The following is a 15057-nucleotide window of genomic DNA, read 5'->3' on the forward strand; positions in this document are numbered from 1 at the left end:
ATTTTATCATATACACTTCTAAAGTCCTTTAATCCTGCCATCATATGTCAGATTCAAACGTATTTAACCATCTTTTAAAATTAAACTTGTATCTTGAACTGGCCTGTATGCTCCAAAAATGTAAGTTATTACGTTAATTAATATGGCCTAAACTTTTTGTCAAGGCAAAACCATATCAGCAAGGCACTGTAACAACAGTACAACAGTGACAAGTTTGATAAATTTATTTCCAATGCAATTTTCATTTTCTTCCTCTCTTTAAGGGGCAAATTAAAAAGCAAGCATTGCAAACGTTATCATTAATGTCAAAGGAACTTATTTTTTGCACACTGTTCAACAGCTAAGAGATGTGAAACTGTAAACAGGCAGGGGACGGGCAGGAATGGGATTACATTAGAACAAGTCAAGAAAAATGCCAACCAGTTCACCAACTAACAGAACTTAGCGAACAGTCTTCCCTTCTTGGTGAATGGGAGTATTTGGCCAGGGCTACTTTTAGGAAGTACCAACCCATTTGCTGTACTGCTTCTACGTGAACGTGAAGGACGCCTCAGGAGCTGCTGCACCACAGCCCCCCTCAGCTGATCTCAAATTAAGCATCACACCCATGGTGCCACGTTGGCCATCTGCACTACACAGGATAAAAATATAGGTTTTTTTTCCATTTAATTTATAGCGATCCCAGTATCTGCTTTTTACAGCTAGATTTTCAGGGTCTGTATCACCGTGTGCACATTCCCTCCTGTGTTTTTCAGTTATACAGAAGAGGAGAGGAAGGTCCCACATACCTTTCAGAGAAAACAAAAGCGTAGCTTCAAAGACGATAGTTTAAAAAAATACATGTATTTTCCCCTTCTCACTAATAAAATATACACAGAATGTTTAACAAAACTTCCTATTCTTAGGAGTCACCCTCGGTGTGAAAGGAACCCCTCAGACTGTTTTTGGTCTTCACTCAGCTTTAATCCCTGGTCTGTTGCAGAATCTACCTATCTTCTAAGGAACGAGGTATCAGAAAGACAGGCAGAATTTTTAGCCTAGTTAATCTTTTTAAAGCCACAAGTGAAAAACATTATTGAAATATGTGTGTGTGTGTGTGTGTGTGTGTGTGTGTAAAATGCAGCTGTGTGATTTCCAAGCAAACCAATCCTTTGATTTGGTTTTACATGAGAAATTACATGAGAAATAACCTAAAACAGTTTTTTCAAAAAAAAATAAGTTTACTTGGAATAGTATTAAAATGCTTAATTTTTACAAACATTTTATGTTTGATTGTGTATGAAATGTATATCTTAAGATATGCTGTATATACATATATTTAAGACGATGCTTTCTTCAAAAATTTCAAGCTACAGTTCTTAGCATTTCAAGTACAGTGGCTTGTAAGTAAGCTAACCAATTACAAAGTAGTATTAAAATAGCTGTTCTATAATTTTCTTTATCAATCTGAAAAGCTCACCTTCAGTAAACTTTTGCTGCAATTTTTATTCATTACAATTAACAAAAGAAGCAGCAGAATTGTTTAGTGCAGGGAAAGGGATGTTAACTTATCCACTTCAATTAGTAACTTTAAAATGCCACGTGGATCTTCAGGAAAGGAAAACGGACTTTTTCCTTTGCCTTTCCATCTCTTAAAATCCAGAAAGCATTTTTCCAGTTTTCCTAAATTGTTAGGAGACACTTATTTTCTTGCAAATTAATTCTTTTTAACTCTTTATGATAGCTTTGAATCCCATAAAGAAAGATGAATTATCACATACTGAGCCCAAGCTGTGAAACAGGAGGAGACAAATAGAGACCCCTACTGTGTTTAACAATGTAGAAGAAATTCCAGACGCAATAGAAAAATTTTCTGTCCTTTTCCCGAGACCTCAGAGTGTGTGCGCACAGCACTGAACAGTGGAGGGCACTCTTGCCATGCTCAATGCGGCTCTGACCGCACACTCCCGCGCGTCGACACAGTGGCCCACACCTCAAATTTGTTAAGTCACGACCACCTGTGGCACAGTCACCAACTGTCTTCTGTTTAAAACATTTGCGGTTTTTAACCTGTGCGGTGAAGCACCCGGGAGGAGACACTGTTGCCTTTATGGGTACATGCAGATGGGAGCTGGACAGCATTCGCACTTGCTTTAACTATCTGCCCTCGACGTTGCTTCAAATAATATGATGTTTGTTACACTTCAAGGTTGCACAATAGTTCTTTCATGTAGACGTTAGGCTGTAATCACACTCACAACGAATGCACATGTATCACTATCTATGCCTAATGAAAAATACACAGATCTGAAAATATGTCAGCTGACACAAACAATTTCAATCGAAATTTGATGAGGGGGTGAAAACAAGGTTTTGCTAAATCACTTTTGGTGAAGATGCAGATGGTTTAAATTCAAAGGCTGTGGTCTCACTGATCTAACACACAAAATTAAACGTGCTATTTCATGACATGCCTACTTGAAAGCACCCAAACACTGTCCGTTTTTCAAATCCACTATGCATAGAAATAAATATGCAAAACCACGTAGACGTATAAATGCCTACATCTAAACAGCTCTAGAGGGGCACATGAGTCACGCTGGGTCCAGAAACAAGGCTATGATCAGCTGTGACCATCAGCCCGCTCACACTTGGGATCTGGTGATGGAATTATTTCCATCATTTGTCAGCACTTCATGGCACCGTTTCATTTCTACAGGCAAAGTCTGCACATACGCAAAAAGTCATCGTGGAAAAGCCACTGCCCTGGGTCGCTGAAGCCAGTGACTCTACACGTACACAGATCCTACAACAGGATTACCAAACAGTGCGGCGAAGGTCACTCTCAAAAAGACGACCAGGAATGCTGACGGATCACGACAAAGTGCCGTGGCACCTGCAGGGTTAATTAAACAGTTCAAGATGCAATAGCTACACAAAAGAAAGCCGTTTTCTCTTCAAGAACTATAAACACTTGTGCTGAACTAGATGGCGTCTGAGAAGCTGTGCAACACAGCGCAAGCTCGCGGGATCTCTAGTTAACACTCAGATTCAGTGTTAACACTTAACAGAACAGTGGTGAGCCCTGTTGCCAAGGTCAACAGCACAGATGCACTAATTGTATTATGAGCTTGACATCTAGTGGCCACCCCTGGCAGGGCAAAGCAGGCAAAGGTTAAATCAGCAAGGCTTGTCAAAGCACTTCTAACTACCCACCTTCAGGGAGAGACCGTCGGAAGCTGGCCAGCACTCTGCAACCCCACCTTTTCAGACATCAGACAAAAAGGCTTTCTGTGCCGAGCTGGCTGCTAATGCTCGCAGAGAATGCAAAGGGGGTAGGGATTTTAGATAGTAAGCATAACTAATCTGAAGGTGATTGAAAAAGACAGGCCCACAGAGGAAAATATTTAGATGCCACACTGGCATTATTGGATCCCCTTGGTGGACACCGTCTCAGTCTCGAGAACTCTTCCCTTTAATTAAGAAACAAATCAATCTTCATCTCTAACATAGAGACCATTCCATTATTTTATTACAATTAATATTTTATACTTTCTGGAACATGACTGGCCTGGTTTGCTTGGAAATCAGTTAGCTGCATTTTAAATCATAAATGTGTTGAAATTGCACGAGAAATAACCCTAGACAGGTTTTTCAAAATAAAAGTTTACTGGAATATTAAATTGCTCCATTTTTACATACATTTTGTTTCATTGTGTTTGAAATGTGTAGTAGTAATTAAGGTGTGCTGTAATTACAAACCTGTCCTTCCAAGACTAAAACATGTTGGTCATATTCTGGCAACTGTTCAACAAATCATGTAGGAAAATAAAAACTAATAAAAACAAAAGTCATTCCTGTTATATTTAGAAGTTATGCTTCTTGAAACTATCTGGCAGCACTGAAAGACGGTGCACATCCTCATTAGAAGTGAAAAAGATTTTCATTGTACTTAAATACAAGCCAGTGCCAATACTTGTAAGAAGGCTAAATTCCAACGAATGGTCAGCACGCAGAATAGAAACCCCGGTTGTGCTTTTGCTGAATTCCCCCCAAAAGAAAATATTCTTCGGGCTACCTGGAGATGAATGGTACAGCTTTTGTAGAGATTGCAGTTGGAAATGAAATTTGACCCACTTTGGCCATCATCTTGTATACAAAAAAGAATCAGCTTGCTAAGTAATTCCTGCTGTTACTCCATACCTTTTTCTGGCTTTGAACAACAGATCTAAAAACACTGGATAATGCATATGCCATGGAAGCTGAAAATGTATTGCACATAAAATTCCCACACTGTTACATATTCAGCTCTCTCTAAGGTGGGAATTAATTGGCATGCTTTTTTGTTGATCACAGAAACGTGCATTTTAAAATAGGTTAAGTTTTTTAATGTTGTTTTTAAAAGAAATGTTTGCAAAGTCTTCTTTTCCTCTCCCCTCACCCAACCCGGTTACTTACTTTTTACCTTTCATGTTTCAGAGAAAGCAATCGGCCTGTGAATGTTAGAAAGTGGCTCCTGCATTGTTCCTTTTGGTATGCTGAATTGTAAATGTGTGTAGTGTGCTGGGCGAGCACTGAGGGCAAACCATGCATATACAGATAAAAGAAAAAGATCCTGCGCCAAGCACTGGTGGCCGAGCTTCTCTCCCTTAATTCAAACACAGTCTGTGAATACCACTGGTAAATTCTTAAATCACATGCTCAACACATTTAAAAGGATTTTTAAGACAGCCATATACTTCTAAGTTGGCAGAAAAAGGAAACACACACTTTGAAGCAATTAGTGCTAACAAACAAAATACAGGATGGTAAATGGTTTTAAATTATAATATCCTTTTGTTCCTTCTTAAATACATATATTCTAACAATAAAATACATTTCTTAAATTATATTTTATTACAATAAAGAATAGCAATATTGTATCTTTTAAAGTTCTTAGTGGGCATATAACTGTCATTGGAAGTTTTAATTAATTTTTCTTAGAACAAAAATATTCAGCTGGCTCACAGGATTACTAGTGGTGCAAAGTTAACTGGATCCCAAAGCTGCAGCACCTTTTCTTCTAAAATAGGAATGAGATCATTTGCAAGTAAGTAATTTTAAAAAACAATTTCTGTTAGGAATGTCTCAATAATTTTTTTTTTTTTTTTTTACAAAAGGATGACTTTAGAACTTTACATAAATTATCCTTACTTTTTCTCATTCTAGACACGTCATGTTTAATTCCCGTAGTGATAAAGTTTGGGTAGCACCAGTTATTTTTGCATAGAATCTTTTCATTGCTTCAAAAATAAATCATAATTCTTTTTTAAGAGATACAGGCTTTGTGCTGTAAATTAATGTGACTGCATCTCTGTCCCCCATTATACTAAACATTTTTGCATATAATATTTGTTCTGCATGACATTATCAGTAGCTTTCCATTCTACTGCATGTAGATGGACCTGCTGCTTTAATTAATATGTCACTCCCCGAGTGATACAAAGGAATTATTTACCTCGTTTCTAAAACACTAAACTAACTCAGCTCACTTGTAACTTCCGGCACGGTCTGTTTATTTCCATTGCATTTAACAAAATTAAAATTCTGAGGAGATCTGATTCAGGTTGGAGTAATTTGGTTTCCACACCCATTTATCTTTTAAAAATTTTTACTTAGTTATCTTAGGAACGATGCTGAGTGCGACCGAGTAATACACAAATGGGGCATTCCTTGACTTAACACGGAACAGAGTGTCTGTTATGCTCCTTGAACAAGCTGCTTCGAATATAATTAAATGAGAAAGAACTTTAAAAAAATAGTTTGCCTAAACTATCTCAAACCAGCATGGAAACCGCTCGACCAAGACTCAGCCCCAGACCGTATTTCGGGCCTGTTGCAAAATATCACCAGGAACTGTGGCAACGTCTGGATTACAACTCTGGATGTTGTAAAAAACACAGGCTTGACAAGAACTTTAATTCTACCATGGGTAAAAAACCTGAATATTTTGCATCTCTAAATAAATTCGAGCAGCAACAAGAGGAATTCAAAGTAGAACTTGTGAATAATTTATCCCATCTTAGGCTTTCAAATATAGGCGATATAGCCCTCCACATGTTTACACTATTAAGTTCAGCATGCTCACATTTCTGAAGTGAAATTAAAAATGAATAGCAGTGCCTCAGCTTGTTAATTGTTAAATACAAGGGGGTTTACTCTATTAATTAAAATATGCTTTAATAAAAGGAGACATTGCACATTTTGATAACGACCCTACAAAGCTGAGAAGTATTTACATTGTTGCATTTTGGGGCGGCTGTGAAAGCCGATTTTAAGCTATTCAGGAGCCACAATAATAAAGCTTTAAAATTCCTCACTGGGATGCAATGTAGTTCTTTTGAAGGAAAGACTGTCTTTCTCATTCGGCAGAAATAAATCCATTCATTTGATCATGTAGTCATTGAGGGCGATACAAAACAAACCAAGTGTGAGAAATTCTATGTGATGAAGTAAACAAAACAAAAAAAAATCCATTTCCATGACAAAAAGATTCTTTGTCCTTAATCTACCCACCATATGCAAGCGTTTCTTTTTAGCATATCGCCTGTTCTAATCTTGGCTGACTTGGCTACACAGATAAGACTCCCTTACCTCCACGGCAACAAAAAGACCCCAGCGAGCTCACTAATTTTATTTAATTCATTAATTCTCCAGCCGCGTCAGAAGCATGCTCTCTCGTTCTCATCCGACATGGGTGTCTACCTGCTTTGTCAAACTTTACTCCACTGGGTGGGAAACTCTTCCGCCCCGTTTCCTTTTCGCAGACAGTCTCATTCTCAGAGTAAAAAGATCACCATCTGCCTCCGACAACTTGTAATAGGTCAATCATAAAAGTTGGCCTGCCTTTTTTTTTTAAGGAGCAAATTATTTTACTGCGAGCTGTGCTGCAGGCTCGGGGTCGCGGGGCCGCCCCTCCTCGGCCCTCCATCCTGGCGCCCTGGGGGCCCCGCGGGGCGCGCCGAAGCCTGGGCGCCGCGGGCCGAGGTTTTAACTCGACGAAGGGGGTGGGGGCGCCCCAAACTCTGCGGGGAAAGGGGGCCACTCTGGAAAGTCCAGCCCTCCGCCAGTCTCTAACTTTCGCGGCGCCTGCCCTTCGCTTTCGGATGTTTCGAAGAGGAAGCTCCTACCAGCGAAATGACTGCCAAGGCGTCTCCAGCGCCCGGCCTCGGCGGATCCAAAAAGACGAGAGAGAAAAGGCCCGCGCGGTCCCTGCAATGAACGCCCCGGAAACACGCCGGGGTTCTGCCGCAAGCAGGGGCCAGGCCCAGGCCGCCGCCGCCGCCGCGCTCACCCCCAGCTTAATTCCCCAGGCGGCCATTAGGCAGGGCCGAGCCCCCGACCTTCTCCTGGCCTCGCCAGATCACAGGCTGCGTCAACGCGCTGGGACACCGCGGGTCACCCGAGGCGGTGCGGGGGGCCGGGGGCACAGGCGGGGCCGGGGAGGTGGCGCGGGCCCCCGAGGCGCCGAACAAAGCTGGCCGGGCGGCGGCGTCCCCGACCCGCGTCCAGCGGTAAGTGGGCTCCGGTTGCCTACCCCGCCGCCGCGCTCGCCCCGGGGTCGCCGAGGCCGGCCCCAGCGCCCTGGCGCAGAGACCCCGGGGGGCGGCGCGGAGGCGGAGGCACCGTGGACTCCCTCCCGCTCCGGCCTTCGAGCCGTCCGCAAGCCGGCCGCGGCCTCGGCGCCCTCCGCGGGCAGCTCCCCGACTCCGAGGAGAGGAGCCAAGTTTACTTCGCCCACAACTCTCTCCGCGGTCGCGCGCGCTCCGGCGGAGTACCCGGGTCCCCGCGGCCGGCCTGGCGCGGGACGGACACTTGCTCGCGGGAAGCAGGGAACTTTCTCCCGCTCCCGGACGCACGCAGCCGCTCCCGCCGCACGCGCTTCCCCAGCCCGGGTGGGCAGCCCCAGACCCCCCAGACCCCCCGGCCACCCCGCAGCCCCGGCCCTCACCGTGCTCGGGAGCCCCGTCCGGCGGCGGCAGCTCCTCGTCCGACTTGAGGTGCTGGGGCTTGGCCTGCTTGCGCCGAGACATGCTGCTAGCGGCGCTCGGGCCCCGCGCGGGGCAGCGGCATCAGCGGGGCGGCCGGCGGGGACGGCGCGGGGCGGGCGCGGGGCGGCCGGGTGGGCGCGGGGCGCGGGGCGGCGGCGGCGGCGGCTGCGCGGGCCGCGCATGGGGCTGAGCAATTAGGCTGGTGAATAATGCATGGCCATTAGCGGAGGGCCGCGCCGATTGGCCGGGCTCCAGCGGACTCCGGCGGCCTATGCAAATGAGGCCGCGCTCGCAATTAGCGGCCGCGCCGGCGAGGAGGGGGCCGCGGCGCCTCGGGACCGGGGCGCGCGCTGCCCGGCACCGCCTCACATCGCGGGCTCCAGGCGCCGCGCTCCTCGACCGCCCCCGGTGCGGCTCTGGCGGGGCCCGGGTGCGGCGCGGGCCGCGGTGGCCGCCCCTCCGCAGGGCGCAGGCAGCAAACTTTGGCGGCGTCCGCGCGGCGCCGTCTCCGCCGGCGCGCCGGGCTCGCCCCTTTATAGAGTGTCTGCGCCGCCGCCCGCGCCCCCCCCCGCCGCCGCCGGGCGGCCCCTCCCGGAGCGAGCGGCCGCGGGCAGGGCTCCGACCCGGCGCCTTTGTCTCGCCCGGGCTGCTCGGGCGCCGGGCCTCCTGCTCCGGGCGCGCGGGGTCGGCCGGCCGCCTTCACTGCTCCGCCGCGGTTCTCGGCGCAGCTCAGCGCCGGGCCCGCTCGGGCTCAGGTGCCCCCGCTCTCCGGACCTTCTCGCCCGGCCCCGCGTCCCCTCCGCGGGCTTCCCCCGGCGGCCGGCCGGGCTCGGAGGCTCGCGGCCGGAGCGGAGCGGAGTGCGCACGCCGGGGTGGCAGGACTTCGGCAAGACCAACTTTCCGGTTCGGAAGCGGCGCGGGCCGCGCGGCTCCTCCCCTCCTTTCCCTCCCCTGCGTGCCCCCTCCCTTTCACTCCCTCCTCTCCCCGCCCCCCATCCCGCGGGCCCCACCGACTCCGGAGCGCCCGCCCCGCCCGCTGCCGCCACCGGGGCCGCCTCGCCCCCGCGCCAGCCCGCCGGAGCCTCTGCGCCGCCGTCGGCTTCTTAAATGCAGGAAAGGGAGGGGACCGCAGGACCCCGGTGTCCCCACCCTAGTCCCCCTTCCCCATGGCCCTCCGGGCGCCAGCGGAGTGGGCAGCGAGCGCGACCGAAAGTTCCAACTCCACCAAAGTCCTGCGCGCGGCCCACCCCGTTCCCGGATTTCGGGGATGACACGGGCGCCAGGTGAGGGGGTTGCGCACTTTTGGATCGGCCCCACACTCTGGGGCAGCTGGCGCGGCGCGCTCCCCGCACACGCGCCCGCCCCCTCTCCCGCGGTCGCACGCACGCGCCCTCGCCCTCGCCCCGCGCGCACAGGCGCGCACTCCCACCCGCGGCCGTGCACCCGCCTCGCGCCCTCCCCCGCGTGTCCTCTCTCCCTGAGCGGCCGCCAGGATGTGCCCCAGGCCCAGTAGCCGCCGCGCCCGCGCCCCTCGCCCCAGTACGTCTTTTTTCATTTCCTAAATTTCTTATTTTTGTCCTTGCAAGTGGCCCTGTCTGATGTGAAGCGTCAGCACGGATGGCCTCCTGGAGCTTCCCCGAGTCTTTCGCTGGGGGAAGCGGGCGGTGAGCGGCCGGCCCGGGGCGCTCCGCGGGCCGCGAGCTCCTGGCAGGGCTGGTGGCGGGGGTCCGCCTGGGGGAGGAATCCCCGCCTGCTCCATCGGACCCGGCCTGGCGCGGCTCGCGGCGCTCGGCGGGCTGCCTTCCATTCTAGAATCTTCCCGCTTGCTTCCCAGCCCGAGTTCTCCCGCCCGCCTTTAATTGTGTAAGTTTGACGAAGTCAGAGCTTTGGGTTCCAGGAAAAGCGCAGGAGAGTCATAGAGGAAGGGAGGGCGCAGGTTGGAGTCATGTCCAAACAGCTCCTATCGCCACTTTTGAAAAATAAAAAAAAACACAAAAAACCCTTAAGGTTGGTTTTATTTTGCCTTTTGGTGGCGGGCGTATTCATTTGAATTTTTTTTTTTCAAGACAAATAAAAGATGTTTGAAATCTCTACTTATCCCGTTTAACACACACATCGATGGTGCTTTTCTAGTTAAGCTACGGGCGAACGTCTTTATCCCGCAGTTAGGCTGCGAACTTGTGCAGATGCTCAGGCTTTGGGGGGACGCTCCGGCATCTGGCGCAGAGGCGCCCGGCGGGGAAAAGTTTGCAGCCCGGGCTTTGGGGCGCGCGGGGGGTAGGAATTTTCCGGAGAAAAGAGGGGCATAGAGAGGCGGCGCGGGTGGGGAGAGAAAAAAGGAACGTAGGGGGGAGGGGGGGAAAAGCAGCTTGCAGGATGGGAGTTTCTTGCAGAATTTACAGGACTAAAGAGTTTGGGGAAGTCGCAGAGCCGCAGCGGAAAGGCAGGGGTCTGAGACTACTTTCGAGAGGAGAAACAACGCAAAACGATCGCTGGACGGCCAGAGCCCTGGTCGAAGGTGCCCTAGCTTTTATGACCTGGTTAATTGTGTCTCTCTTTTAATTTTTATTTTTTTCCTGACCACTACTGCTACTACTACTTCTATTTTTCTTTTAACCGACACACTTTGGGGAGAAGAAGCAAACACAGGTTCCCAGAGCGTCTGACGCCTGCCGAGCAAGTCCAGAACCAGCTGGACTCGCAGCCTCTGGCTCGGCGGCACCAGCTCCCCACTGGGTCATTTTAAGCGCGCTGTGGCCACCTTTTCTGTTGCGTAAGGCCCGCTCCCCCTGTCCCGCACCCCTCTCTCCAACAAACTGGCACGATGTCTTTAGGTCTTTCTCGGGCTTCCAAATGCAACTGTTTAATTTCATCGATCTGTTTTGCATTTCCTACAAGGTGTGGACCTGGGGAGGATCTTCTAAGTCCCTCCAGCGAAGGCAAGTGTGAGACTCTGGCCCTTTATTTGTAAGAAGCAAGCCTTCAGACTGCAGAAGTGTCGCGCGGGTCGCCGTGCGTTGCGCGAGTGGGAAGATGGAGGAGGCTGGCACGGTGCTTTCGTGGACGCAAGTGAACCGGGCGTGAAGGCAGGGTGCAAGCTCTGCCCTTGGCCCAGCCCGGCGTGGGTGCCGTCCCAGATTCCGGGCGGTGCGGGGTGCAGAGATCTGGAGAGAGTTGCGGGCTCCCCAGCGCAGGCTGCTCTGGGATTTCGTTGGAAGATCCGGCAGAACCTTGGAGGAGAGGGCCGGGGAGGCTGTGTGTGCAGCGGAAGCTTGTACGAATGCCCCCACAGCTGAAATGGTGCGCACGAGTAATTTCTGCGGCGCACCCTTTTAAACATTGACTGAAGTGAACAAGATCAATTTTTTAAAAAAGCAAAAGTAGAAAATAAAAGGCGTGCGACTTCTTGACTGGCTTGTTCCCGCCTTTCTTCCTTCCCTATACTCAGATCAGAAACTTTAATTGCTTATTAAAACTTATACAGTGCGACAACTTTTAATAAAAGCGTTTGCATCTTAAGCCCGAGTTGCAACCATAGATTTATTGCGAAGTGACAACGTGTCCACGGAATATTTTCGCAGATGACACAGGACGTGCGCTCTGGTCCTGCCCAGATTAAAGGGACGCTGGGCCATGTGCCTGTGTGGGTGTAGACTCGGAGGGGCACACACCTACTCGTCATCACATGACCACTGTCTATTAATATTGTCATACCTAAACACTCGCAAAAACAAAAGTTGCTTTTCTTCCCTGTAATTAAATCTAATTTGTTAATTGTCTTTCCTCTTGCAATGTTGTTTTCATCTTAAGAGGTGACACATTATTATTTTGTCTGTCTAATATTATTTACAAATTAATGCTGTATATTTTACATTAGTGAAACATATAATTAGGTGTTTGGTTCAATCGGTAACATTCAGATAAAACAAAGCCTATCTGCAAGATTGATTGGAAGTGGAATAGTTGGTTCTAATTTACCATCACAGTCACAGTTTATTGAAGCTACCTGGCCCCAGATTCACAGAAGCTAGTTTTACCTAAGGTGCATTTGAAGCTTTGTTTACAAGTATTTCCCCCAACCACTTAATGCAAAAAAAAAAAAAAAAAAAAAAAAAAAAAAAAAAAAAAAGGTCAAATATTAGGGCTTTAATTTTCTGTCTTCTTTCACTGCTCCCCCCACCCAAAGTTCCTTTCTTCTATTCTCTGGCCACCTCTCTCCCTCTCTCTGGTTCCTCCCCCACCCCCAACTTTTGTTTTAGGTTCTTAGAGTTAAATCCAGCATGATTTTGTGCCTTTAATGCTGTGACAAGTGACTGCTAATTGGTTCTCACTTGAGCAAAGATATTACCATACTAATATTATTATTGGTAAGAAGAGGTAATTGATAACACCACCTGCCACTCTGGGGCAATCAGGATGATAAATGTTTCCATCAACAGGAAATCTGTGCTTGGTGTGCCACAGCCCAACGCAAACAGCATGTCAAGTGCCAATTATAAAGATGTTGCTTTTCTATTACATTGGGCGGGGGTGTGCTAGAAAACATGTAGCCAAAAATTATATTTATGGTTTTTTGAAAACGCTTTTTCCAACCCTCTGCCTACTTGAAGATAACTTGCCCCATAAAAATAAAATGGTTTATTTACGTAAATAAACCAGCACATAGCTAACTGCCCTGTCCACACTGGATACAACTGCTGTGACCTCCTTTGCTCTCAAAGCTATTGAGATAAATATGCCTGAATATTTTTAACAGATGCAAGCTGGGTGTGGAGTGTATCAGTCCATTTTGGTTGTGTGCTCCGAAGCCTTCCTGTGTGTTATTCCAGTACACTGTGTAGTTTCACTGTAGTCATCAGAGGCAGACATTCCGTGGCTTTTTATGGCATACACAGAAACATCCGTTCACAATCGTCTTTGCACTGAGGGATGCAAACGATGGTGAAGTACTTCTCTCCTGATGGCTGAACTGTGGCTCGGGGCTGCATGTAGACCAGGAGGGGCATTTCGGCATGTATGATTACATAAATAATGCTAGCAAGTTAAAACTTTGACTCCTTGCCTATAGGGAGGCTCAAACGATCATTATTAGCTTGCATTAATAGATGCAGGCCTCAAAAGGCGAAATCAGCTATTGATAATTGCAAGAAGTATACAGCAGCTACTGTATCGATCGGCTTGTCCCTTATTCCCCTGGTATGGGAGAGATAAGAAGACTCACTCTTTAGTGCAATATAATTTCTTTTGACCTATCTGCTTGCTACAGACTTATGATGAATAGCCAGAGTGGTTAAAGTCCTTTATCACGAAAGTTACCCCTTGATATAATATTGATTCTTTATAACTAGCTCCAAACACAAAAATCAAACTGTCCACTTGACCATCATCATCATCAATATCATCACAAAGCCCCTGGAATAAAGATCAGCGCCAGCCTGAAAACGCTTTCTATAATCTTCCCGGCTAATCTTTATTTGCTGATGATGAAAAGAAAAAGAGGGGGAGGCAGAGTGAGTGGAATGTCATTTGGACGACCACTGTATTTATATGTGTACATACATTAGGTCAAGACAAGGCGGCCTCTCCTCATGAGGACCCGCGGTCAGCGCGATCATTCCCCGCAGCGCTCGGTCTCCGGACCCACCCCGGGAGGCCCAGTGGTTGGGGGAGAAACAAAAAGGGCTCCACGCACTGTCTCGCGTTGCAGACAGAGTGAGCCCACAGCCTCCTGCTCGCTGGAAATCGATGCCACGCGTCCTCCGCGCTCAGGCTGGCCCTGCGCTCCCGGGAGCGCCGGCGGAGAGGGGCGCACGCCGGGTGGGCTTGCCGGCGTGGAGGGGCCGGGCTGGCCCGGAGGCGCACATCAAAGGCCGCCCGTGCAATGCATGCGCGTTTCCCTCAATTAACGGCATTTCCTGCCCCCTCGCTTCCCTCCAGCCGCCCCGCCCCCCGCGCCAGTCCGGGCTGCCTGAGCGCGGGGACGAGCCTTTGCCCGTGCGCGCGTCCGTGTGAGTGCGCGCGTGCGCGTGCGAGGAGTTCCAGGGGCGCTCCGGGTTTGCCCAGGGGAGGCTGCGAGGGTCGCCGGACCCCGAGGCCCAGTCGAGGCCGAGTTTCGGGCGCGTTTTGGGGAGAGTGAGACTTAAGGGTGCGGCGGGTGGAACGCAGGGAGGACCCCAGTTTCTGTCTCCTCTAACGTTCCCTATGTCCGCACCCACAGGTGCGGCCTTCGACTCTGGCCTTAAGGCGCGGCTGCCTGCAGGACCGCACGTGCAGGGAGGGGTTCCCGGGCACCCTCATTTCACACGCCCCGGCGCGGTCTGTTCCCACCGCAGTTCCGCAACCTCAGACGTAGCGCGCCAAATGGGGGCTGGGAGGTAACTGTGAAAAGAATGTGGCCACAGGCGCGGGGACTGCAGTGCGGGGACCCCGCCCCCGAAGTTTCCTCATTGGCGAGGCCGCGGGGTTGGGGGCGGACGGGGGACACCCTGGCTCTGGGCCCCACTCCGCCGGCAGGCCGGGTCCTCGCTCCTCCCGCTCCCGTCGGTCCCGCCCCAGGGCTTTCCCAGGGCTCTGCACGGGTCCCAGCGGGGCTCGGGCACCCTCGGGTGAGCGGCGTCAGGCCCGAGGCCGGTGTCCCGCTCGCTCCCGGCTGTGGGCTGTGTCCCCGCGGCGCCCTCTCGGGAGGAGGACTGACACCCGCCCCCGCCCGGGGTTCTACCACCGCGGAGGTCATCGGGTCTGGCCCCGCCTCACCACGCGGGGGCCACTTGGATGGCTGCAGCCGGAGGACGGGCCTGGGCGAAACCCCACAGCTGATTTCAGAACAGCGTCCCTCGCGAAAGGCGTCCTGCGGGGGCTGAGCGGGGCGCAGACCCGAGGCCTCCTGGACGGCCCAGCCCCGCGCAGGTCCCCGAGGTCCTCTCGGCCTGCGGGGCGGGGACTGTGTAAGGGGAGCGCGCGCGGGGAGCTCCTGGCGTGAGAAATGCCGCGTCCACGTCTCCGCTCTGGGTCCGTCTGCGTCCGGGACAAACCCGCTTGGGGAGCCCCG

General features: G+C 50.5%; 2 protein-coding genes across 5 annotated transcripts in view; one reads left to right on the top strand and one right to left on the bottom strand.

Annotated features, from left to right (window-relative positions):
• Positions 1-8422, bottom strand: part of LOC105489354 (spalt like transcription factor 3) — a 24686-nt gene extending 16264 nt beyond the window's left edge. For 3 of the 4 annotated variants that reach the window (XM_071085831.1, XM_071085832.1, XM_071085830.1), the window contains exon 1: positions 7970-8422. In XM_071085831.1, the coding sequence (XP_070941932.1) occupies positions 7970-8051 (82 nt within the window). In that variant the 5' untranslated portion in view covers positions 8052-8422. The remainder of the gene's footprint in view (positions 1-7969) is intronic. The other variant, XM_071085829.1, reaches the window with a different exon arrangement.
• On the top strand, positions 8050-11841 carry LOC105489278 (transcription initiation factor TFIID subunit 4-like). The gene is made up of 5 exons (XM_071085834.1): positions 8050-8140; positions 8234-9292; positions 9596-9872; positions 10403-10527; positions 10908-11841. The coding sequence occupies exons 1-5, from the start codon at positions 8050-8052 to the stop codon at positions 10931-10933; spliced, it is 1578 nt and encodes a 525-aa protein (XP_070941935.1). The 3' UTR covers positions 10934-11841.
• The last annotated feature ends 3216 nt before the right edge of the window (positions 11842-15057 follow it).

Source organism: Macaca nemestrina, chromosome 19 (assembly GCF_043159975.1).
Source record: "Macaca nemestrina isolate mMacNem1 chromosome 19, mMacNem.hap1, whole genome shotgun sequence".
NCBI classification, from domain to species: domain Eukaryota; kingdom Metazoa; phylum Chordata; class Mammalia; order Primates; family Cercopithecidae; genus Macaca; species Macaca nemestrina.

Bases quoted from the DNA above. Each gene is read 5' to 3' on its own strand.
- LOC105489278 (XM_071085834.1), top strand. From the start codon at position 8,050: ATGCTGCTAGCGGCGCTCGGGCCCCGCGCGGGGCAGCGGCATCAGCGG. The intron at 9,293-9,595 runs GTGAGGGGGTTG...TGTCCTTGCAAG, and splicing joins GGGGATGACACGGGCGCCAG to TGGCCCTGTCTGATGTGAAG. The intron at 9,873-10,402 runs GTAAGTTTGACG...AGTTTCTTGCAG, and splicing joins TCCCGCCCGCCTTTAATTGT to AATTTACAGGACTAAAGAGT.